Source organism: Callorhinchus milii, unplaced genomic scaffold (assembly GCF_018977255.1).
Source record: "Callorhinchus milii isolate IMCB2004 unplaced genomic scaffold, IMCB_Cmil_1.0 Scaffold5, whole genome shotgun sequence".
Taxonomy (NCBI): Eukaryota; Metazoa; Chordata; class Chondrichthyes; order Chimaeriformes; family Callorhinchidae; genus Callorhinchus; species Callorhinchus milii.
The window spans coordinates 9,577,411-9,602,760 of record NW_024704746.1 but is presented as its reverse complement, the minus strand read 5'-3'; the positions used below and the strand labels follow the sequence as shown (position 1 = coordinate 9,602,760).

Sequence of the window (25,350 nt, the reverse complement as noted above, 5' to 3'; positions counted from 1 at the left end):
TATTTCAAGATAAATCCAGCTCCAACTCACAGCCACCCTTCCTAGTAACCCGCTTCCAGTCATTAATTACCTTTTGTGTAAAGGGATATACCTGGTTGCACTCTTGTGATGTTATCAACAGAGAACTCGGTCCAATACACCTGGATATGAAGAATGGATAAAGAGAGGGCGAGATGGACAGGAAGGGGAAAGCTTTGGAGGTTAGGGACGTAGAATCAGGAAGCTCAGCCACTAATGGTAATGAACAGCAAGCCTGAGTTAGCTAGGTGGAGGGGGTGAGCAAAGGAGTAGCGTAGGAGGAGATCAGAAAGAAAGGGAGGTGCTAGAGCGTGATGGGATAATATAACCATTCTCTATGATACTAAGATTGCACAAATGCTAGAAAAGTATAAAACAGTACGGGGAGAAAGTGGGGGGGGGGGGGTGGAGGTGGGTCATCAATACTTTTATGATGGATTGAATGGTCTTGTTCTGTGCTGAAAAATTATGTAGAAAAATATAGCACCGACACAGGCCATTCATCCCAACTAGCTTGTGCTGCTAACAGTAATCCTCTGGTGCCAACATGGTGTCAATGCCCCCATTCGCAGGTCCTGTCTGGGAGTCGAGTGCTTGCCCTCACCAGCGCTCAGGTCAGTGACACTGGCAGATACACGTGTGTAGCAGTGAACGCGGCAGGTGAACAGCAGAGGAACATTGACCTCAGAGTGCACGGTAAGATTACTACCACTGGCTCTACTTTTCCTTCCAAATGTGCTTGAGGCACGCTCATGGCCTTGTATTTGAAGTACGTAATCTGAAGCTCTCCGCAAAAGATGGCAGCAACAAACTGTGTGCCAAAGCACCCTTTGTCTACACCGCAGAGACATCAGCCGCACTTTACAATCAGGAAGCCTCTGTTTTTCATTTAGTACAAAGATTAACCCGACTCTTAAGATTTTTACTTGATGTTTACTGTCTATATTTTTTTTATAGGGGTCAGCAGCAAAACACTTTCCAATTAATGACGAGTTGGTAAACTGAGGTCGTTAACGGATGAGACATTAAACCAAGGTCCAGTCTGCCTGTTCAAGTGAATGTTAAAGATTCCATGGCACTATTTGAAAAGTGATCCTGTGAAGCGATTGAGATGTCTCAATGATGTGATAAGGTGCTATATCAAATGCAAGGATTATTATTATAATACTTGAATTTGGTAGATTGCCCTTCACGTCAGGCGGACACCTCAAAACGCTTCACAGGATTCACTGTGAAGTGCAGTGACCGTGCATTTGTAGGCAAACCAGCAGCCACTTTGCACAGGAGTGTCTCATGAACGGTCATGAAGCAAGTGACCAATTTTATTTGGGGGATTGTTGTCAGGACATTGGGAGAAACTCCCTTCTCTTTTTAAAAAAGTGCCCTGGGATCTTTAATGTCCACCTAGACAGATAGATGGGGTCTCGGTTTAACATCTCATTACAAAGTAGGGCATCTGCAACAATCAGGGCACCCCCACCACTGCATACATTCAGACTAGACTGTATAATACCACAGAAGTTCAAAGTACTAATGTGGGGCTTGAACCCACAACCTTCTGACTCAGAGCAGAGCTAGTCATCAGAACGTTTTTCAGCACTTGCCATTGGCTAGAAGCTGGAAGGTTTGTTGCCTGATAGAACTTTTTCTTAAAAAATTCAAAACCATTATCACTGCGATGAATTTTACTGCCTCAGATTCCTGATTTCTACGAGTGTGCAGCTGGGGAAGCCTTTAACAGTCAACCGTGTTTTAACTAGACTTTCTTAAATTTCAATCCAGTATAACAATTCTGGGTGGGGATGAAAAAATTATTTTGAATAATCTCTCCCCGCCACCCACCAACCTCACTTGCCCAGCCAACAGTGTTAAACACTTTGATACATCCTCTCAATGTGAAGGATGCTAAACAAATGTAAATTCTATTGTATCCTAGTCCATTGCCCAGTTTGTACAATGGCTACAAACTGCCCTCCTACAAACAAGCAAATTACATTTGTATAGAGCTTTTCATGTCAGGAGGATGTGCCAAGTGTTGTCAACAGGCATAAGTATAAACGGCACACTGTGCACATTTTCATATCATCCAATACCAACTCTCCATCTCCCAGTAACCTATTTGCACACAAGTCAATTATAGCCCTCCGAGCCCCAACCCCGCTTAAAGGGTCCTATATAAATGCTGTTTTTGTTATAAATATCCTTTGCCTGTCGCGCATCTACTGCAATCTTAGCTGACAGATAAAGTCTAGCATATAAAACTGGCAACCCAACAGTTCAAATCGCATTTTAAAAAAAAGTCAAAGAGAGCAGCAGAACCGGCTGCGAGGGAGGACACTCAATCAGGCTGGAGTGTGGACATCCTCTGTCAGTAGCAGCAGTGTAAGCCAGCGCTCCTCAGCACATGTTTGAATCAGCTCCAGTTTCCATGAAACACGTGGGAAGTGAAGCCTTGTAAAGTGGAGATTTTCCAGACAAGTGTTTTTTTTCCCCCTTGAACAAGAAGTAAATCCTGAACAGTTTCCTAATGTACTTAAACCCCAGAATACAAACACATAGCGCCACATTTCATGCAACGTTTCATAGTCATATGGTGTCTTTAACATCAGAAACATATCTCAAAGCGACTGTGCCTGGGGAGGGGTGGGGGGTAAGAAGTGTTCACGGGCATGATGGTCAAAGGTGGTTGCAGACAGCTTCAAAGTTAACCCAGCTTTCGCCAATACAATCTGTGATCCCTTCTGTATATTCCAAATGCTGGAAAGGAGATAGTGGAATGGAATGCAGTGCATGCCTTTACTTTCAGGGATTATTATTAATTTTCATTAATTGCAGAATAAGGTGAGGACGAGGGAAGGACTGAGATATTCTTTACATGAGCACAGAAAACACGTTACGCCTGCACAGTCCATTGCTCACGTGCGTACTGTGCAGCAGTGACAGAATGCAAGACTGTGCCTCAATCCCCACCTTTAATACTCATCTCACATGAACCACTGGGGAAAATAATCACTGAGCGTGGGAAAAAAAGGAATAATCAAGAGGATATTCGCTCCTCAGCTAATTGTGGACTAAAACTACTCCTTGACGCCCTGTGCTATATTCCTTTTACATATGTTGAATAAGCCATCAAAAGGATAACAGTTAAGATGCAATGGCCTGTTCAAGGGGACATGAAAGATCTCACTTGACAAGAGAAGGGAGTTTGTCCCAGTGTCCTGTCCAACAACCCCCGCAGATAAAAATTGGTCATTCACTTCATGGCTATTGTGGGACATTGGCTGCCACTTTCATCTGCAAAATGCCCATTTGTTACACGTCACAGTAAGATCATTCCTGTGAATGATTTGAGTTATCTCGTAGACATAATAAAGCACTATATCAAATGCAAGGATTATTAGTAATAATTTGTAACTAGGAACCAAATTGATACCATGGATTGTAAAGTGGACCTGGTGAGCGCAGTGACAAGTGTGTTTAGATAGATTTCTTTTAGAAAATAATATTTTGGGATACAGTATATAAGAAATTTGAGACATGACATAGTGTATCATTGGCTTGGAAGAACCAGGCAACTTTAGATCCAAGGTCCTAAAGCTTTCCATTCTGTTGTAGATGAATCCATACAGAATTAATTGCCATCAACGTCTCCATTATTATAGCATTCGACTACCAAAATGGTGGAAGGCGAACTAGATGGACCATGGTCTTTTTTCGTCTCGCAATTCCTATGCTCTTATGCTTTTCCTGTCTCTCCTTCGCTGCCTGTTGCCAGCTATGGTGTCTTCGCAAAATATTGTGCATTGTTGAAGCTCTCGCTGGCCTGCCATGCCTTAAATGCCACACATGTTGCACAGCAATACACTGTGTGAACATTCACGTCTAACATGGCCTCTAATTGTAAAGACGTGTGCGTGGTTTCCCGGTTGGTACAGAGACCCTTCCTCCTCCAGAACCTCGAAGGCTGAGCCGCCCGAGGGTTGTTAATGAAACGCAGGCTAAGGTTGCAGTTCTGACAAGTTTATTTCCAATCGTTCCTGACAGAAACACTTCCATTACTTTTAATAGCTTGAAACACAGCTGCACTTGACAAGTCGACTTAAAATGTCTGGCAAAGATATTGAAATGCAACTAGATATGACTTGTATCTTTGTTTTAAAATAGTCGAGGACATCTGCCAAATCCCCATTGATTCATGTGGTCAATGCAAAATACCTTGCCAAATGTTAGAAGTCCATGCCAATAGCTGTTGTCTCTGGTAACAAATTTGGTTTGCTGAAACCCCTTTTCTCTCGTTGATGCTTTGTTATATTCATCTGCCCTCTGTTTGGCAGTGGGTCTCAGATAGTGTATGAAGAGACAAACTCTGATCAGGAAATACTCACTTACAAAAATAAATTGCTTCTGCCGGTTTGTGTCCAGTATTATAGTATGCAAAAGTGCCTCAGTAATCAAAACAATGTGTTTCCTGACTGAGGATTGCAGTCATTGAGAATATTTTTGAATTTCTCAGTTTAAAAAAAATGATGTGTGAATTCGTCAATGGACACAAATAATAGACACTAGTACATGGTGGCAACCTGGCTCAATTGGGAGCTCCAGTGTAATGGATGGTGGAATTTGACAAGAATAGGCACGAGACCCACAGAGTAAAACATTCACGTGTCTTACAGTCCCACCAAATATCATGGGAGAAGAACAGAACGTCTCAGTCATCATTAACCAAGCTGTGGTGCTGACGTGTCAGAGCAATGCCATCCCTCCCCCAGCTCTCAGCTGGCTCAAAGATGGAAGACCTCTACTCAGGAAGGCAGGCCTCTCAGTGTCTGAAGATGGAAGCACATTGAAGGTACATCCCTCCACAGTGACATCTGCTTGTAGCTACCTCTGCATTGGCTATTCTGCACTAAGCACTTTGAGATATTCCTCCTTTCACTAAGCACTTTGTGAGATTACCATCCTACACTAAAAGGCACTATGTGCACCAACATAGCATGCTGGAACTGGGAACAAAGGGGTTTTGTGTCTATTTGAAGTCATTTCTCATGACCCTCTGGTCTGTAAATATCTAACGTGCCATCAGTTTAGTGAAAGGTTGTTAGAATAGCCGCCTACACATGGAATCTTGTGATGCTTTACAATACGTTACAATATTAATGATTTTAAATGAAAATGGTATGTCAAGGTTTATAAACCATTAGTACACAGAAGCTGGGTCAACGAGGCAAGGATTGTTCTCCCTCAGCTCCTGTTAATGCTGCAAGCCAAAGCACTAATGGGTAGAATGCTCCTAGCAGGATAAGCAGCAGGAAGCTTACTTTAGCTTTAGCAACAGGCCTTGGCTCTTACCAGGGAGATTCCTCCAGGGAAAGAGCGCACTTTCCATTCCAGACACAAGGAGTCCTGTAGCTCAGTGGTTAGAGCACTCACTTGCAAGTGTGAGACCTGAGGTCAATTCCAGGCAGGGCAAAACCTTGGGCAAGTTTCCTTACTCCACACGCCTAATAATAATCCCTCCAAAAACCAAAAACAATAATAAAAATTGGTCATTTTCAATCTACGACTGTTTGTGGGACATTGCTGTGCGCAATTGGCTGCCATGTTCGCCCACAAATATACAGTCAATTCAATTTACAGTGTGTTCTGTGAAGGTCTTTGGGACGTCCTCCCGACGTGAAAAGCGCTATATCAAATGCAAGGATTATTATTATTATTATTAAGGAAATTTCCACCTGTAGGTGGCATACGTATGTGGAACTCGAGTCTGGTTTCGAGTCTGTTAAACATGGAGATGGATTTCCTCAAGTGTCAGACACCCGGCTGACCATCCCCACCACACAAAGAATAAGCCAGGCAATTCTGTAGAATGGGTGGAAGCCAATGGCAATTGTAATTTTCTTTATCTAACTCACAGATTGACGTCGCTCAAGTCCTGGATACTGGCCGGTACACATGTGAAGCCACCAACGTGGCTGGCAAAACAGAGAAGAACTACAACTTAAACATTTGGGGTAGGTCATCGCTGTTCGGGCAAAACTGGAAAACTCCTCAACTTGGCAGCTTTCTACAGCTTAGGAATCACAGGCACCTTAACCATTTGGCTATTCATCAGTACTCGGACAAATAGGCTTCAGCTCTTAAAACCACCCTGAGCATTTTGGAATTATAACAAAAACTGTATTTTGTCAGCTCCTGTTTTTTACAGCCTGGAACTTTGGGGATTGCACAAACTGAGATAAATTTAGTTCAGGCTACTTTGTAAGGATTAGAAAGGGAGATTTTCCACCCAGGTCCAGATTGACTTCCTCTTAGGAATTTTCCGGCTTAGAATTTGGCAAATTGCTGAATTCAGTCTCACCTTTGAAGTCTGTTTTCTGTAGTTTATAAAGGAACTTACAGCGTAGTGGCTATGTATTTTGTGGACTTACTGTGAAGGTTATCTTGCCAACCTGCACCTAATGCTATCCGGAATTAGTTAAGCAGGATGCATCCCTCTAATTGTGGAGTCCTGTAGTTAGTGGTTAGAGCACTCGCCTTGTAAATGGGAGACCTGGGTTTGATTCCCGACAGGGCGATACGTTGGGCAAGTTTCCTTTCTCTATCCGCCTCTGTTTACCTAGCAGTAAGTAGGAACCCAGTTGTTAGTTGATTGGCAGATCGCTTTTCCGGGGGTAATAATTCCTTCAAAAAAAAATTGGTCACTTCAATCCACGACTGTTTAATAATAATAATAATAATCCTTGCATTTGATATAGCGCTTTTCATATCGGGAGGATGTCCCAAAGTGCTTCATAGAACACACTGTAAAGTGAATTGACTGTATATTTGTGGGCGAACGCGGCAGCCAATTGCACACAGCAATGTCCCACAAACAGTCATATGGATTGAAAATGACCAATTTTATTATTGTTTTTTTTTTGGAGGGATTATTATTAGGCTCTGTGTGGAGTAAGGAAACTTGCCCAAGGTTTCGCCCTGCCTGGAATTGAACTCAGGTCTCTCACTTGCAAAGCGAGTGCTCTAACCACTGAGCTACAGGACTCCACGAGTTTATGGGACATTCCTGTGCGCAATTGGCTGCCGAGTTTTGCCCACAAAGTACACAGTTTACAGTATATTCTGTGAAGTGCTTTGAGATGTCTCGAAGACATGATAAGGCGCTATATCAAATGCAAGTATTATTATTTTCTGTGTTTAATTTAGATACGTTTCTAATTTAGATTACATCTTTCCTTATCCCTCCTTCCAAAATCTCCATATTTGGGTTAGATATTTTCCACAGTGGGTTTGTTTTCTGCTGGTTTTGTGTCTTTGTACTGAGGCAAAACATGGAATGGAATGTGAAGAGACTGAAGTATTTCTCTTGGTTTAATCGCCACCTACATTAACGTGTGCCTTGCATTTCACCATGTAGTGCCACCGAGTATTCGAGGGTCAGATGAGCTGTCCCAGCTAACGGTCATTGAAGGAAGCCTGATCAGCCTGATCTGTGAGTCCAGTGCTATTCCACCCCCAAACCTCATGTGGAAGAAGGATGGTGAGTTGTGCTATGCCGACTACTGTAAAGCACACCTGTCGGAGGTGACATATCAGACAGATACAACAACACAACTTGGATTTATAAAGCGTCCTTTACAGTGACAGGGTCAGACACTCAACAGGGCAAAAAAACCCGTAAAAACCATCAAAGATGTAGGTTTTAAGATATTGGATAAACCACATACCACAAACAGCTGGGGGCGGATGCTACAAACAAAGTCTTGTGAAGTCATAGAAAAGTGGAAACATGAATCATGTATGTGGCATTCCAGTGAAATGGTTAGACTACCAAACAATACTTTTGGAGTTTCAAAAGCACCATTACAGCAATCCCTTTTTTTCTCTCTCCAGTTAAAAATGGAACGTGTCCATTTCTCTAAAGTGCTTTCCCCACTTGAAAGGAGCCGTATAACGTTTGAACGTTCGTTCTGCATTTGCTCTTCGAGAAAAAACAATAGAAATTGATGTAATGGTGTTTTGTTTTTTTAAATCCCAAAGTACGGTTTGATAACTTGACATTGTAATGACGTGATGTTAACATACGATTTATATGTCCACCCTCCTACCCATCCTTCTGCGCTTCCCTCAACCCCTCCAGTCTACCATCGGTGTCCGTGCTTTCAGCCACTATGCTGCTTCAATCCCTCTACGCGCTTGTAAGCCCTCCAAGATGCTACATCGAGTAAATGCAAGTTGTTGCTCAGCTGGGAACCTGCCGGATTCGCTAGTTATGAATCTATTTGCCAGTTTTGGAAACTTAGATGCCCATTATCCTGGCTTTACTTAGCCGTAGATTCTATGTGTATATGTGTGGCTCTGGGGCGCAGAGAGAAGGGGTGTTTATTTGTATATTTGCTCCAGGCTTGTCACTGCTGACTGACACTGGGGGACGGGTCCGTGTTTTGTCTGGTGGGAGGCAGCTGCAGGTCTCGAACGCCGAACCGGCAGACAGCGCATCCTACACGTGTGAGGCATCCAATGTGGCTGGAAACAGCAAGAAGGAATATACACTGCAGGTCTACGGTACGTTACAGAGCCAGCTGTTAACATGAGCTTCTTCCCATTGTGAGTTAACTTTCTACTACTCAGAAACAACCCACAATCTGATCCATAAGGACGTATTTACCACTAAACCTTTAGACTGGAATAACTTATTATATCACGTATTATGTGCCCAAATAGTATTAATAAAATAATAATTCTTGCATTTGGTATAGTGTGTTTTACCCCAGGCGTCTTAAAGCGTCTCACATGATTTACTGTGAAGTGCAGTGACTGCGTGTTTTGTACTTGAATGGTTATTTTATAGACAAAGCAGTTGTTAATTGGCTGAAATTGCCATCTCAAAGGCAGTCAGGATGGTGCACAGCTGGTCGCTTCCCAAGAGAACGACCTCTTTATAACAAGCACAGGGGTCTGCGGCAAGGAGCGGAAGAGATAGTGTGATATATCTATGGCAAATATGATGTTTTACAGCCAGTCAAGTATGGAAATCGTGTACACTTGTGACCAAGAAATACAAAACAGCCTGTCTGTGAATGAGTTCCACATTTGGGAGAAAAGCAGGAGGTTGCATGTCTCCAAGATTCAATGCAGAGTTCGCTGTTCTAATCTCTACATTCAGCTATATATAAACAAACATGGCTGTTTGTGGGACATTGCTTTGTGAAAATTGGTTGCTGCGTTCTCCTGCAAAACACACAGTCACCACACTCTACAGTATATCCTGTGAAGCGCTTTGAGACGACAAAGGATTATTATTATTTGTTATATAAAGTGGAAACGATTTGAATGGAAATCAAGCTGAACGTTTTAATAATGTTTACTAATACTGCAGAATTTTCTTAATACATCTTGTAATTTGACCATTACAGATGTTTTCGTTGGGAAAACAAACGCAGGAAAAGAGGGGAAATGTGGCCCTCTCTGTTTTTAAGATATTGAAATAAATCAAAATGTGGAGTTGAAAAAACAGTTTGCGCTGAATGGCTGGACAGGATATAATTGATATAATGCTTTTCACGGAATATAAACATTCAAAGTACAGTGAATCAGAAATGAAGGAGAATTGTTATAGAAGTTTCAGCTAACTTTTTTTTACTTTGGGTAAAAATTACGTTAAGCCATATGGTTGAACAATAATCATAATAATCCTTGCATTTTTATATAACGCAGTTCACTTCAAGAGGATGTCATAGCACTTGACAGGATTTACCGTAAAGTGAAGTGCCTGTGTCTTTTGTAGGGTATATTCCAAAAGGTACAGGTTAATTACACATTACATAAATGCACACAAAGTGGTCTCCTTCTTTACGCTTCATTTAACTTCATTTGTTTGTGTGTTTGATTGACAGTCCGACCTACTATCAGCAACAGCGGCACTCGTCCAACTGAAGTCACCGTGACTCAGGGGAGCGAGGTGAGCTTGGAGTGCGAGGCCCAGGGGACGCCCCGCCCTGCCCTGACCTGGCTGAAGGACGGACGTCCCTTGACGAGCGGCCGTAGGCTGACGGTGCTGAGCGATGGCCAGCGACTGCTGGTTAAGGACACTCAGGTGTTTGACACCGGCCGGTACACATGTGTGGCTGTGAATGTGGCCGGGCAGGCTGATAGGAAATACGACCTCAGTGTACATGGTGAGTAGCAGGGTTACTGAAGGGCTTGTGAAGCCACAGATTTATACAAAAGGCATGTCACTGCTTTCCTTCAGTCCATCTCCTTCTCTTCCTACCCCTCCCCCACCCCCTCCCACCATCAACCCTCATTCCTATATTTTATCTTCCTCCTTCTTGAAGCCATTTAATACGGTGTACTTGGGGATGGGGGGGGAAGGGGGAGAAATAAAACTGCACTTGAAATGGGGAAACGTTAACAGGGTAGTGATCATGTCTTAATCGGCTTAGTGTTGTATTGTGAAGTCCTGCAGCTCAGTGGTTAGACAACTCGCCTTGCAAGTGAGACACCTGGGTACAATTCCAGGCATGGCAAAACCTTGGGCAAGTTTCCTTACTCCACACGCCTAATAATAATCCCTCCAAAAAACAAAAACAATAATAAATTGGTAATTTTCAATCCACGACTGTTTGTGGGACATTGCTGTGCGCAATTGGATGCCGCGTTTCGCCCACAAATATACGGTCAATTCACTGTACAGTCTATTCTGTGAAGCGCTTTGAGATGTCGAGAAGAAGTGAAAAGCGCTATATCAAATGCAAGGATTATATTATATATTATAACAATGGCCAATATTGACATCATCTTTTGGACAAGCATTACCCCAGCTTGTGTAATGGGAAAAAAAATGGTCACTCAATCCACGATCGTTTGTGGGACACTGCTGTGCGCGATTGGCTGACCCGTTTCGCCCACATAATACACAGTCAATCTACTTTACAGTATATTCTGTGAAGCGCTTTGAGATGTCTCAATGACATGATGAGGTGCTAGATCAAATGCTATGATTATTATTGTGGAGTTCAGGTAAGGCACGATATCGATCAGACGAACAGAAATAATTGTCCTATGATCAATAACTGTAAAAGATAACTGGCTGCTCGAACGCTACGGTTCTTCTTTCAGTGCCGCCAAGTATTAGCGGAGCCCTGAGCGTGCCGGAGAATGTGAGCGTGGTGGTGAAAAACCCTGTCGTACTGACCTGTGAGGCTTCGGGTATCCCTCTGCCATCGATTACCTGGCTGAAGGACGGGCGACCGATCAGCCTCAGTAACAGCTTGCGAATACTCTCAGGTGAGCTACTATCGTGAAGATCTATCTCGATGAGTTTCTTGTGCTTTTGCTGAACAATAATGACTCCAATACTAACTGGAGTCTCAACAAATACCAGGAAAACGACAAACTCACACGTGTTTAAAATGCGTACAATTCCACTGAAGCTCATGACGGTCACAGTGCTTACTTCCTGCCTAACTTTACTGTACACGGGCGTAAGTGCCTACTCCAGGATCAGTCCTTTACATCCGTGTGATTGGGGTTTTCTCCCATATAAATGCTGCAACCCGGGATCGAGGAGTGATCCACAAACACCGTGGTGTTTGCCGGGACAGTCGACAGCTTGAGATGAGAAGAGCATCTAATCTGCTCTAATAGCAAAGCCACCCAGCCCAAGCAGCACAAAGCCTGTCTGTGAAGGGCAATCCATTCCATCTCCCGAGGGCACTGTTATACTTCCACATTTACTCAGCCTTTACTGGATTCGCTCCAACGTAAACTCAGTTGTGTAAATTGAGCCCGTCATTTTATATGAAACATGTTCTGGAGCAAATACAAAGCCAGCAGGATAATTAATTGACAACAAGCGTGGCACGCATTTCTTGAATGGACACAGTTCACCATTAAACTCGGCCGCATTTCTGCCATTGTCTGTAATGTATTTATGCTTTACGGTACGAAGCAGACTTTGGGTGTGATAAATCATGGAAGTATTTGTGCGATGTGTGTTATTCACCACTAAGTTGAAGTCTAACACCTGGCAATTCTTAACTGGAGTCACTAATGGACTCCGAGTCACCATCAGCAACTCCTGTCTGTAACTAGTGGTCCATCACACTGACCTGTGGGCCCTCTGTACTGACACAGTCTACGTGTGGTTACCAGAGTTCCCCAGGGAATGGTACACTGCTCTTCCAGCAGTCTCTCCTGCTCCAAAAAGTGGCCCAGTGGTAGAATCTGTCTACGAAGAGAGGGAGAGAGACAGAGAGCACGCTGGGATTAACTTTACGCGATTATCTTCAAGGTTATAATTTCCTTTGTGTGGTTTTATGTGGCCAATTGCCATGAAAGTCACACGGAGCCATGCTGTAAAAACACAGATGAAATTTGGTACGAGGAGCTAGTTTTGGCAGAACATCGATTTGTAACAAGATGCAACTCTCTTCATGTCCACTAAGAAATGCTCTTGGGCTGTTCAGTGGAGCCAGTTTTAATGTTATAGAGCCTTCTATTTTACCAGTACTTAGCAACATTGGAAAACTAACATCAGGGAACAGAGTACTCTGCAGGCCCCTACTCAGTGAGTGCTCAGGGAATAGGAAATATAAATCCCATTCAAGGCTATGAATCGCATGTAACGGATACAAGACATTGGCATTGTGTTGTGAATTGTCACTTCATATTTGGTTAAGTGCTTCGAACATCGTGCACCATTCTAGTTATTTATATACACACACACACTTTATGTTACTTACCTAATGTAAGCTTTGAACTTTCCTCCGTTCACCAGGGGGTCGAATCCTACGTTTAATGCACACGGAGGTGGAAGATGCCGGCAGATACTTCTGTGTGGTCACCAATGCTGCGGGAGAAGAGAGGAAAACCTTTGACCTGGATGTTCTGGGTATGTAATCTCATCAACAAACAGCTTTCAGCTATTCCACCTCGGCTTAACATCTTGTCTGAAAGACATTTCTTGCGACAATACTAAGCTCAAAGCACTGACATTGGACTTGAAATCATAACTTTCTGACCAAGAGGCAAAAGTGCTGCGAGCTAAGTTAAGCGGACACCTAATAGAAACTGAATAACAATTGTCACATTCATCTGTTGCTCAATAATATTTAACTGGGTATGCTCTTTTGTAACAGTACCACCAAGTATGGTGAATGAAGGAACACTGGAAGATGTGAAAGTCAAGGAGAGTCTTAGCGTTACCCTTAGCTGTGAGGTTTCTGGTAAGAGCACAGCACATGAATACTTTGCAATCCAATATACATCTCATGCTATATGGATATTAACGTCTGTGACGGCAGCTACGTAATACAGTATATTGTTCAGATGATTACGAGAATGATTGACAGGACATAAACCACACAAAATTTCCCTTGTTCACCTGGTCACTTACTGTCATGGATCTGCCAAGCACATTCTCCCTTCTACAAAGCCCTATGCAGCAGAAACTAATTCCCTGACAAACACACTGTCCTCAATCTGTTTGTTCCACCTAGTCTGAGCACGTAGAACAATTTTGTCTTAAAAATTTAAGATCGCCCAAGACTGTAGAAAATTCTTTCCCCAGTTTTAGCTTGGAGGCCAACTTCCATTTAAGAGCTACGGATAACTGGCTTCCAAATTAAGGCTGAATTTAAGAATTTTTCACAAGTCTGTGTGAACATAAACTTTAAGAAAAGTTGTAGTCTCACAGGTTAAGACTGGGTAAAATTTTGGGCTAGGTGAAGTGAGGTGGGATACCCTATTTTGCCACAATCGGCTGCAAACATTCAACGCTGGGAATACATATGCCAATAATGGGACAGTTTGGGTTTATTTTTGGGGGTTTATTTCTGCACAGGTAAGCCCATCCCAAACATCACGTGGTTAAAAGACGGGCAGCCACTGACGAAGGACCAGAGGCATCGGGTACTGTCCAGCGGCCGCTTCCTCCAGATCGACAGGACGCGCGTGTCTGACACAGGCCGCTACACCTGCGTGGCCTCCAACGCAGCTGGAGACCGGAGCAAGAACTTCAATTTAAATGTGCTGGGTAGGAATCCTGAGCAACGCCTCTTAGCCCTTTCAGCCTGGTAGCCCCATTAATACGGTGATAGCATTGGACAGCTGTAGGCTTCAATCACCAAGAGACCCAAGAGGCATCAGGTTTTCCTCCTTGGGTTTCTTTCTTTTCTCTGTCCCTTCATCATGGCGGCACGTGTCAAGAAAAGATCCCGCAGCACTATGCTTCCATTGAGCTTTTCCTTCCCGCAGAGAGTTGCAACTGCAACCTGAACCAGTCCGGTAGAAGGCTATCGCTTCTGCGACGCACTGAGGTTGAGGAGTGGGATAGAGTTACTGGAAGCTCAGTCACTCTGCAAGTGCAAAATTTGGCTTGCTGGCAACTCTAAACGTGGGCGGGGTTCTGTTAGTTATTTGTTGCTTTCTCTTCCTCCGATCAGTGTCTCCGACAATCCCCGGTGCCAACAGCGAGGGCACACCAGAGGACGTCACTGTCATTCTAAATAGTCCCACGTCCCTGGTGTGTGAAGCACAGTCCTACCCTCCTGCCACTATCACCTGGCTCAAAGACGGGGCAGCTTTTGACTCCAACAGTCAAAACATCCGCATTTTTCCAGGTAAATGTTCGGCAATACTACTTGGGGGGGTGGGGTTGGGGGGAATTACAGCGAATAATCATTGTTCCAAAACAGTATTTAACCCATCCAGGAATCGAATGACAGTAAAGGTAAATGCGCCTAAATTTGTAGTCATTAAAAAAAAAAGCTTGTTGGACAAGAACTGTGGTATAGAATTCTCACTTAATAAATGCTTAACAAATCTTTTAGATTTTTTTGAGGACATATCAAGTAGATTAGATAGGGGGGAAATCAGTGGATGTAGTGTATTTAGATTTCCAAAAGCCATTCGATAAGGTGCCGCATAAAAGGTTGATTCACAAGATTAGGGCCCATGGAATTAAGGGGAATATATTAGCATGGTTTGATGAATGGCTAATGGGAAGAAAACAAAGAATAGGGATAAACGGGTCCTTCTCAGATTGGCGGGATGTGACTAGTGGAGTGCCACAAGGATCAGTGCTTGAGCCTCAACTATTTGCTATCTACATCAACGATCTAGATGAGGACATCGAACTTAATATATCCAAATTCGCGGATGACACCAAACTAGGAGGGAGAGTAAACACCGAGGATGACATTAAAAAAATGCAACAAGATATAGATAGGCAAGGTGAGCGGGCAAATAGGTGGCAGATGAAGTATAATGTAGGAAAGTGTGAGGTCATCCACCTAGGTGGCAAAAACAGTAGAGCAGATTATTTTTTAGAAGGGGAGAGACTAGATAGTGTTAGCGTTCAGAGGGACTTGGGTGTCCTTGTACACCAGTCACAAAAATTTAGTTTGCAGGTACAGCAAGCAATTAGGAAGGCGAACGGTATGTTGGCATTTGTTACAAAAGGGTTAGAATATAAGAGTAGGGAAGTCTTGCTGCAACTGTATAGGGCCCTGATGAGACCGCACCTAGAGTATTGTGTGCAGTTTTGGTCTCTTTATTTAAGAAAGGATGTACTCGCCTTGGAAGGGGTACAACATAGATTCACTAGGTTGGTACCAGGGATGAGGGTAGGTTGAGCAATTTAAGCCTATATTCTCTAGAATATAGAAGAATGAGAGGTGATCTTATAGAAACCTGTAAGATTATTAAGGGGCACGACAGAATAGATAGTGAGAGACTTTTTCCCCTGGTTGGAGAAAATATAACCAGTCACAGTCTTAACATTAGGGGTAAGCCCTTCCGCACTGAGTTGAGGAAAAACTTCTTCACTCAGAGGGTAGTGAATTTATGGAATTCTCTACCCCAAAGGGCTGTGGATGCTCAGTCCTTGAACATATTCAAGACTGAGATTGATAGATTTCTTGTAAATAAGCGTTATGGGGATAAGGTGGGTAGGTTGAGTTAGAATAGATCAGGCATGATCTTATTGAATGGCGGGGCAGGCTAGCGGGGCCGAATGGCCTACTCCTGCTCCTAATTCTTATGTTCTTATGTTCTTAGTTTAAAGTACATCCAAAGGATGGCAGCCCTCAACAATGCAGCACTCCCCTAGAGTTGTGTTAGACTGTCAGCCTAGATATTTGAGATTGAATGTGTTATTCAGCAAATAGCAACTCTTTTATCAGTCTGACTGATTAGCAACTGCGCATTGAAGGTCTATCCCTCGGGTTTAGTGGTAGACGTGGAACGTTCTGAGGGTTTTTAGCCCGGACACCAGAAGAAACTCCCTTCTATTTGCGGAAGGTTCCGCAGGATCATTAACATCTACCTGAACAGGCAGACAGGACTGGGCCAAAAATCCTTCCCAACACAAGAGACAAGTTTGAGTCTGGTGAATACTCAAGATTTGCCAATGTAAATGTCGTTGATAATTCTTATTAATATTATAATGTAAACTGAACACATCCTGTCTTTGTGTTTCAGGTGGTCGAACGCTTCAGATTCTGAACGCCCAGGAGAAGGACGCAGGAAGATACACTTGTATTGCAACCAACGAGGCTGGAGAAACACTAAAGAATTATGAAGTAAAAGTGTACAGTAAGTGCTTTCTGTGTGGCTCCTGTATCAGCCAGTATCATAGCAAATCATCAAGATTCCAAAGTAGTATTTAACCCATTCCATCATCTATTGGCAATTGATGCCATAATATCTTAGGCTTTGTCAAATCTTAAGCTTCACATTCCCAATAAAGACTGGGATCAAAGCTGACCAATAACTTGCACTTATATGGCACCTTTCAGGCAATATAGCATCTCGCAGCGCTTACAGACTGATGCACTTCAGGTCGCATACTGGGGTTGATCAGTGCTACATTGATCTACAAACCGCAACTCCAGCAGGTCACCGGATGTACTTTCACAGCGAGCTGAGGGTGAAACCATTCATTTTCACTTCTTTCTGCCCAGTTCCTCCCACCATCAACAAGGACGACGTCCCAGGTTTTGGCTTGTCCCCCAAAGAAATAAAGATTAAAATAAACAACAGCCTGACTCTGGAGTGCGAGACTCAAGCGATTCCAGCAGCCACTCTCCGCTGGTACAAGGACGGACAGGTTTGTCGTACTTTTTATTTAAAGAGCGTTTGAACCTTTTTAAGGGGGCATAATGTAGTCCTGTAGAGCAGTGGTTAGCGCACTTGTCTCGCAAACGAGAGGAACCGGGTTCTATTCCTGGGCAGGGCAAAACCTTAGGCGAGTTTCCTTTCTTAGGTTGTCAGTCGATTGACGGATCACTTTCTGGTGGGTAATGATCCCCTAAAAAAAATATTTGGTCCCTCATTCCATGAATGTTTGTGGGACCTTGCAGTGTGCAATTGGCTGCCGGGATTCGCCCACAAAATAGTCAATTCACTTTACAGTATAGTATATTTTGTGAAGCGTCCCAATGACATGATAAGGCACTATATCAAATACAAGGATTATTATTATTTCTCAACGGTCTGCTGCAATGTTTCTGGTTCAGCCTTGGTGGTGTCCGTGAACACCGCCCCCCTCCCCTCCCACCCACCCCTTCCCCCCATCACGAGCATCGAGTAAATGTAACATTGAAGAGGTTTGTGAATCTTAAATAGCATTTTCCTTTCCCAGCCTCTGAAGCAGGACAGCCACATTACCATCACAGCGAATGGTCGTATCGTAAGAATAAAGAACACACAGATCTCAGACACTGGCCGATATACCTGTGTCGCCTCCAACATCGCTGGAGAGGATGAAAAAGATTATGATGTGAACATTCAAGGTCCAATTTCTTGCGTGCTTATTGCCATGAGTATAATCTCTTTTGTGGGGGAGGGAGGGTCAGTCAGGTGTCTTAATTCTTCCTCCTGTGGATATTTCTGGTCGTTCCACGTATGAAAGGAAGTATTGCGAACCTTTTTTGCGGGTCAGATCTTAAAATTCAACATATTCTGTCATTTTTCCTGAAATGTGTATTTTTTTTAGGGATTTGTGTGGGATTAAGTGAGTTGGTGGGGGTGTTAAAAAAAGCTATTTTAACCAATTATCTGCTGTGATTGGAGTTGTTTTAATGCTTCCTTTTGATTTTAATTTAGTTCCTCCGAGTTTTGTGAAACCAGTGTATGTTCAGGATACAAAGGGCAGGGCGTTAGAGGGCAGCAACGGGATTGAAGTCAAGGATGTGGTCATTAACAACCCGCTCTCCCTGTACTGCGAGACCAATGCTGTACCACCTCCGTCTCTCAGCTGGTACAAAGATGGCAAACTGCTGACCTCTAGTGACAAAGTTCTGATACTGCCAGGTATGTCTAAGCATCTGCTTCTATTCACAAGGCACATCCAGGACAGAAGGTCCTTTGCCCCATTTGACTGTCCCCTTCCAGAACGCCTTCCCTATCAAACTGCCCATTACAGTAACAAGCTGTTTCTTAAGTGAATCGAGGAGTCATGGCTTCAAACGTCCGTCCTAGTCGCCCGGTCACTAATTAGCTTTAACGGGTAAAGAAAGCCACTTTGATGTCTGCCCTGAAATTGCCCAGCACAATCCTGATGATGTGGCCTTTTGTTCTGCTACATTGGCAAACCTCAAAGTATTGCTCTGGGTTTACCTATTTAGAATGTTATATATCTCTATAAGGTCCCCTCTATGAAAGGCAATAATGCCCACCCCCACCTCCCCCCTCCACACACACACGCACAATTTTAAGCAACATTTGAAACGAGAACCAGCTTTGTGGCAATTTTCCCAGTCTCTACCCACCGAAACAACAAAATGATAATTGCTCCATTGAAAATTATAATTGAAATTATAATGTTTCGCCTCCTGCCAAGAAAACATTGGCTCCGTGAAGGCGATTACTGAAAACAGAAATCAAAATTTAATTATTTATTACCTGCCAAGAAAAACATTGACAATTTTCAGTGCAGGGATGGAGGATTATTTTGTTCTATAGAAATTAACCATGAGTGCAAGAGCACCAGTAACAGTACGTTTAACTACATTTAACAGTAAAGGTCATAATAATAATAATTCTTGCATTTGATATTGCACCTTTTCACATCGTTGAGATGTCTCAAAGCGCTTCACAGAATATACAGAATATAAATTCTTGAAATGCACATTGAGACATCTTGATAATGTGATAGGGCGCTATATCAAATGCAAGAATTATTATTATCGTTGGAAACCATTAATCTCAGAAGAGCAAGACTCATTTCCAAAACTCCTCTTTATTGGGAAGGTGTTTTACTTGACCCATGAGGATGGTGATGCACAGTGTAAACAGAGGTGATGCACAATGTATTTTTCACCCACAAAAATACACAATCAATTCACTTTACGATATATTCTGTGAAGAGCATTGCGATGGCTCAATGATGTGATAATGCAAGCATTATTACTATTATAAATAGAACCAGCGTTTTGTGGAAATCTAGTCGTTGTTCCGAGGTGTTGAGTTTCTGCCCATTCCTGTGTAGGAGGCCGGGTGTTACAGATTCCCAGAGCACAAACTCCTGACGCTGGGAGGTACACGTGTGTAGCTGTGAATGAAGCAGGCGAGGACTCTATTCAGTACGAAGTGAGGGTGATGAGTGAGTACAACAGCCAACTGCTCAGTGCACTGCACTGAGGAACACTCTTTGCTTTGATGAATGTGATTCAAGATAATTTGCAAAAGAACAAGAGGGGAGATGAAGGGAACATATTTTACGCAGCGAGTTGTTACGAGCTGGAATGCACTGTCTGAAAGGGTGGTGGAAGCAGATTCGATAATAACTCTCAAAAGAGAATTGGATATATATTTGAAAACAAAATATTTGGGGGAAAGAGATGGGCAGTGGGACTAGCAGATAGCTCTTTCAAAGAGCCGGCAAGGTACGATGGGCCGAATGACCTCCTTTTGTACTGTATGATTCTATGTATGAAGCACAGGGTATTCAGCTTTCTGATAAAGTTGCCAAATCATGGAAAGAATGCAAATAGAAAGGAGGCTTCTAGCTCACTGTGCATGTTTTGGTGCTAGCCTGGTGGAGCTATCTACTCTAATCCTTTTCCTCTGCTCTTTCCCTACAGCTCATCCATTTTCTTTTTCAATGTTGTTACGGGGATTCAGTTTTAAGAGCTATTTGTGCCGAGAGGCTCTACAGTCACAAAGCTCTGTACACTAACATATATGTAGAGTAAAACTCACATAAGTCGTATCAGTCGGGATTGTATGATTTACATGAAGTCCGAGTTGCAGGCAAACTGTGTAAATCATATAAAATCTGAGTTAATCAATAATCTACACTATGCATGCGTAATTCAATGCAGCCGATAAGTGCACATGCAGTGACGGGTCAAGACTACATTTCCCGCAATTCAATGTAGCTGGTAAGTGTGGGAGGAATGTAGGGGAGTGGAGTATGAGGTGATAGATCTGTGTGGTGCAAAGAAATCTAAGTGGTTTTGATTGGAAACTGAATGGGACTTGGGTGAATATACGATTTATAAAGGTAAGACTTATGCGAGTTCTACTGAATATACTCTATTATAAAAAACATTCTTCTAACCTTCCAAACTACCCCCGCTTTTTGTTGTGTTGAATTCCAAGTGGTAAAACCTCAATGTGGCTGGTGCTGCTTAGTCGTGTGATTGAATGGTTGTCTTGTACAACTTGGTGCTAGTGACTTAGACCCAAATGGGTTTCTATCTGAAAAGCAATGGGTCTCAGTTACCACACACTGATGTAAAAGGGGAACCTTCAAGAGGAGATGACATCATTGTACCGTTCCTGAGGACAGTTGCCTTTCCCCTCCCTGCAGCTCCGCCATCCATCAAAGGGGCTGACAGTGATTTGCCTGAAGAAGTCATCGTACTGATTAACAAGACTGTCGTGTTGGACTGTATGGTCAGCGGAAATCCCACCCCCAAAATCTCCTGGCTGAAGGACGGGCAGCCACTGAGTGGGGACAATACCCACAAACTTCTGTCCAGTGGACGAACGCTTCAGGTGCACATCCAGTTCAAGTTTAGGGATGGGCGGGGGGGATGTTTGAGCCACATTATCATTACTTGGTGCTCGGGGCTTGTAGAAGCCTCATTAAGATAGCTCACTCACAATCACCACTTCCTACCCTAGTGCCCTGTATTTAAAGGAAGAATAAAGACTCGGCCATAATACAAGGATTATTGTAGTATAATAATAATAATAATAATGCTTGCATTTAATAAAGCTCCTTATTAAGTCACAGAGACATCGTATAGCGCTTTGCAGGAATACTGTTAAAGTGATTGACTGTATTTTGTGGATGAAACCCGACAGCCAATTTGCACACAGCAGTATCCCACAAACAGTGAGTGACCAATTTTATTTGGGGAATTTGCTGACTGAGACTCCTGGAGAGAGAAACTCCTTTCTCTTTTCAAACAGTGCAATTGACGACCACCTGAACAGCCACAAATTAAAACACAGTTTTCAATACAAGGCACTTTTTCCCGGTGTCAAGACACCAGCAGCGTTCCCGTTAATCTGAGGAGGGCTTGGAATATCCCTGCTGTAAGACAAGAACCCTTTGTGAAAGAAAAGCAATTATTTCCAGTACCATTCACCCTCTCTGCTACTGACAGGTGCTGAACGCCCAGGTATCGGACACGGGCAGGTACATCTGTGTGGCTGAAAATGTAGCCGGGAACTCCGAAAAATACTTCAACCTGAACGTGCACGGTAAGTGTTGCAACCCACGCTTAGTCACTGATGGTCAGATAATTCCAGTTGCTTTGGAATAATTAGAAGTCACTCTCTCTATTTAGCTCCCACTCCAATATATTCTAGAACATTTTACAATGGCGTCCATGCAATGCAAATTCATCAATGAACTCCCCAGAACAGCCGTCTCGGTTTCTCCAAAACAAAAATAAGAATGTGAAGTTAATTGTTTGGTGATTATTTTAGTTTTAAAGTGAACTAAATTACTACTGGTTAAAAGTCATCTAAACCAACCCTGAAGAGCTGCTTGTTTAAATTAGACCAGTCCCAGATTGGGATACCGTACGTGATCAAGTGTTTGTGGTCACTTGAGGGGTACAATTATACATCAATCGTATTTGAAGAGGTTCAATTCTGATGGTTCAGTGCTCCAATGCACTCACCCAGAAGCCATCACTACAGCACACTGTCTGTATGGCTTCCAGTGGTAAGCTGATGCTTCCTCCTCTATTGCTGTTGTATCCTCAATGGTTGGACAAGGGTTGCCAATTGATGATTTTGTTTTAAAAGGTAACTCGTTAGTAACAATATACTTTGAATGGCTCACGGCCTCTGGTTATGGGCTTCACTAATATTGCACTGAGAAATTTGGGAACAACTGACATTCTTCATAAGGTCACCCCCAATGAGCCCTTCAGTTATTTCCCATCTCCCTTTACGTGCAGGTCGCGACTCAGTCAAAAGGAGGTGCTTTTCAAGTAGACAATGAAATGAAGCAACAACCTGGAATTTAATCAATCATTAACACAGCTAATATTGATGTATAACCAGTTTCCAAAAGGATTGAATCACTAGTTCATTATAAATGGAGGCAAAATAAAATACAGACCATTGTTCTATTATAAGGTGTGAAATTCAACCTAGTCTTTTAACGGTTTTGCCCACAAATGTACAGTCAATTCACTTTAAAGTATGTTCTGTGAAGTCCTTTGAGATGTCTAGAAGATATGAAAAGCGCTATATCAAATGCAAGGATTATTATTATTACTATTTTCTATTTTGCCTTAGAAATTTAAGATGACACAGAAATTGTTAATAATTCTTAAAATCAATCTAAGATTTTTTTTAAGGAACGCAGAAAAAACACTTTCAAGTTTAAGACCGAGTTTGAGAAATTTTCCACAATTTTGCACAGTCTTAAACAATATGATAAAGTGGTGTGACGAGCCATGACCAGGTAGAATAGACTCAATCGCGATGTTGAGCAGGTTCAAGTGCTACACGAGTTTCTAATGGGAATCCGCTTGGCCTCCTCTTTTGCTTTCTTTTCCCAGTGCCTCCTAGTATTGTGGGCACCAATGCAGAGAACATGACGGTGGTGATAAATAACTTCATCTCTTTGACCTGCGAGGCCACAGCTTTTCCACCTCCCATGCTCAGCTGGTTTAAGGATGGGAAGCCTCTGCAGTCCAACACCAATGTTCTCATTATGCCCGGTAAGAAATTCCCATTGGCAGATAACGCACTTGAGGCTGACACCACGGATGTTGTGCAGGTAGCATCTCGCAGCATGGACAGACTAAAATACCCTGAGTTTCTCTACAGTGAAAGCTCTTTTTCTCAGTGTCAGACGTCAAAGAATGCGCATTTGTTCTGCATTGTCCTTAAACCTGGATTGGATTGCTGATCGTGAAACCTTTGTCTCACTAGGAGGTCGAACTGTGCAGCTCCTTCGGGCTAAGCTGTCAGACGGTGGGAAATACATCTGCATCGCTATAAACCAAGCCGGACAGGCAGAAAAGCAGATTTTCCTCACGATTTATGGTTTGTATCCAGCATCTCAGCTTGAATTAGACGCCTCTGTTTACCTTGCAGTAAGTAGGAACCCATTTGGCAGATCGCTTTCCAGGGGATTTAATTCCTCCCCCAAAAAACGTGGTCACTCAATTCATGACTGTTTGTGAGACACTGCTTTGCAATATTGGCTGCCACGTTTCGCCCACAAAATACACAGTCAGTTCACTTTATTATATATTCTGTGAAGCGCTTTGAGACGTCTCAATGACATAAGATGCTATATCAAATGCAGGGATCATTATTATTATAATAATTATATTAAATGCAAGGATTATTATATTATTACATTTTTGTTAATTGCCCGTTGTTATGTTGCATATTGAGAGGGTTCAAGGATTATTATTATTATAAAGTGAGCCAAATCCATAGTTGCATTGAAAAGAGAGTCAGATAAATATATAGTGAAAGCTTGTGAAGCTCAATTCTCATTGCATGCCTCCTACTCTTCCTTCTTATATGCAGTACCTGATATTTACTTGTATTAAAACAGAGAGTGAGGGTGATCTGCATGCTTTGTGGTATCAGCAATGTTGAGATTGGCCCTGATTTCTCACTATGGAGGGGTCAAGCAGGTGACACAATAAGCACCAAGCAAGCCGCACTTCGAAAGAGGAAAGGGCACCTTCTGGTTTTAATGCGACTGCAATGCATTGGAGACCAGGTGGCAGAGTAATGGAAGTCAGCAGTGCAGGCTGTTGCTAAACCACCTGCATTTGACTGGACAGGAGCCACCCCGAGTTCGGGAAGCAGACCCTAATTACACAGATTCATTCGCGCTGTAGACTGGCGGTTTGATTGGAACGCTTCAACCGAAGAAGCTGTGAATCCATGACGTTTGATTCTGTGTGACGTGCCAGGCTACGTACAATGTGACCGATTGCAATTCGCGTGCTTTTTTTTAAATCAAAAGAGTCGGTGAACACGACTAGCTTTCTAAATAACTGTAGATTGTGACCAAAGAATAACAACGACTTGCAATCTGCGCAGTGCCCCTCACACAGGGTAGCGCCTCAGAGTGCTTGAATTGGGTCAGCTGCACGAACGGCTATGGGTCAGGATGACTAGAATAGGGTCAGGGTCACAGTGATGGCACCCGTCGCTCAACGTTTTGCTTCTCTTCCCAGTTCCACCCACAATTAAGGACCACACGGGGGACTCCCCTGAGGTGATCAGTGTCCGCGCTGGGAGCACGCTGACCCTGAAGTGCGAGTCCAATGCTGTGCCGCCTCCCGTCATCACCTGGTACAAGAACGGACGCACGGCCTCCGCTTCCGCCAAACTTCGGATTCTGGCCAACGGCCAAATGCTGGAGATCTCTGGTGTTGAGGTAACACAGAGGGCAGAGGAGGGTCTAACACAGGAGCAGCTGAGTCCTGCTCAGGGTACTGCCATCCCGAACGAAGCACGTTCCCGGCAAGGGGCAGAGCAGGTCGGGGGTGGGTGGGCAAACAGATGGGGAAGAGATCTTTCTATTAGGGAGTCCCATAACATGGTCGTTAGAGCGCTCGGCTTGCGAGCGAGCTGATCCGGATTCGATGTCCCGGTGGGGCAAAACCTTAGGCAAGTTTCCTTACTCCACATGCCTCTTGATTACCTAGCAGTAAGTAGGAACCCTACTTGCTAGTCGATTTGCAGAAAAATGTAGTCACTCAATCCACGATTGTTCGTGAGACACTGCTGTGCGCAACTTACTGCCGCATTTTGCCCACAAAATACACAGTTAATCCACTTACTTTAGCATTTGTTTTGTATGAAGTACTAAATCCTCTTTCA

The 25,350-nt window shown here is 43.2% G+C and overlaps 1 protein-coding gene across 1 annotated transcript in view; it reads left to right on the top strand.

Moving 5' to 3' along the window:
• hmcn1 (hemicentin 1) overlaps positions 1–25,350 on the top strand; it is a 162,635-nt gene that overhangs the window by 94,745 nt on the left and 42,540 nt on the right. Inside the window, 21 exon segments of the mRNA XM_007895691.2 lie at positions 591–714; positions 4,692–4,867; positions 5,933–6,029; positions 7,433–7,555; positions 8,419–8,580; positions 9,912–10,193; positions 11,137–11,304; positions 12,797–12,910; positions 13,158–13,244; positions 13,862–14,053; positions 14,463–14,639; positions 16,501–16,614; positions 16,983–17,128; positions 17,663–17,813; positions 18,127–18,333; positions 19,511–19,624; positions 20,837–21,024; positions 21,642–21,738; positions 23,055–23,216; positions 23,431–23,544; positions 24,702–24,904. Coding sequence (XP_007893882.2) covers positions 591–714; positions 4,692–4,867; positions 5,933–6,029; positions 7,433–7,555; positions 8,419–8,580; positions 9,912–10,193; positions 11,137–11,304; positions 12,797–12,910; positions 13,158–13,244; positions 13,862–14,053; positions 14,463–14,639; positions 16,501–16,614; positions 16,983–17,128; positions 17,663–17,813; positions 18,127–18,333; positions 19,511–19,624; positions 20,837–21,024; positions 21,642–21,738; positions 23,055–23,216; positions 23,431–23,544; positions 24,702–24,904 — 3,198 coding nt within the window.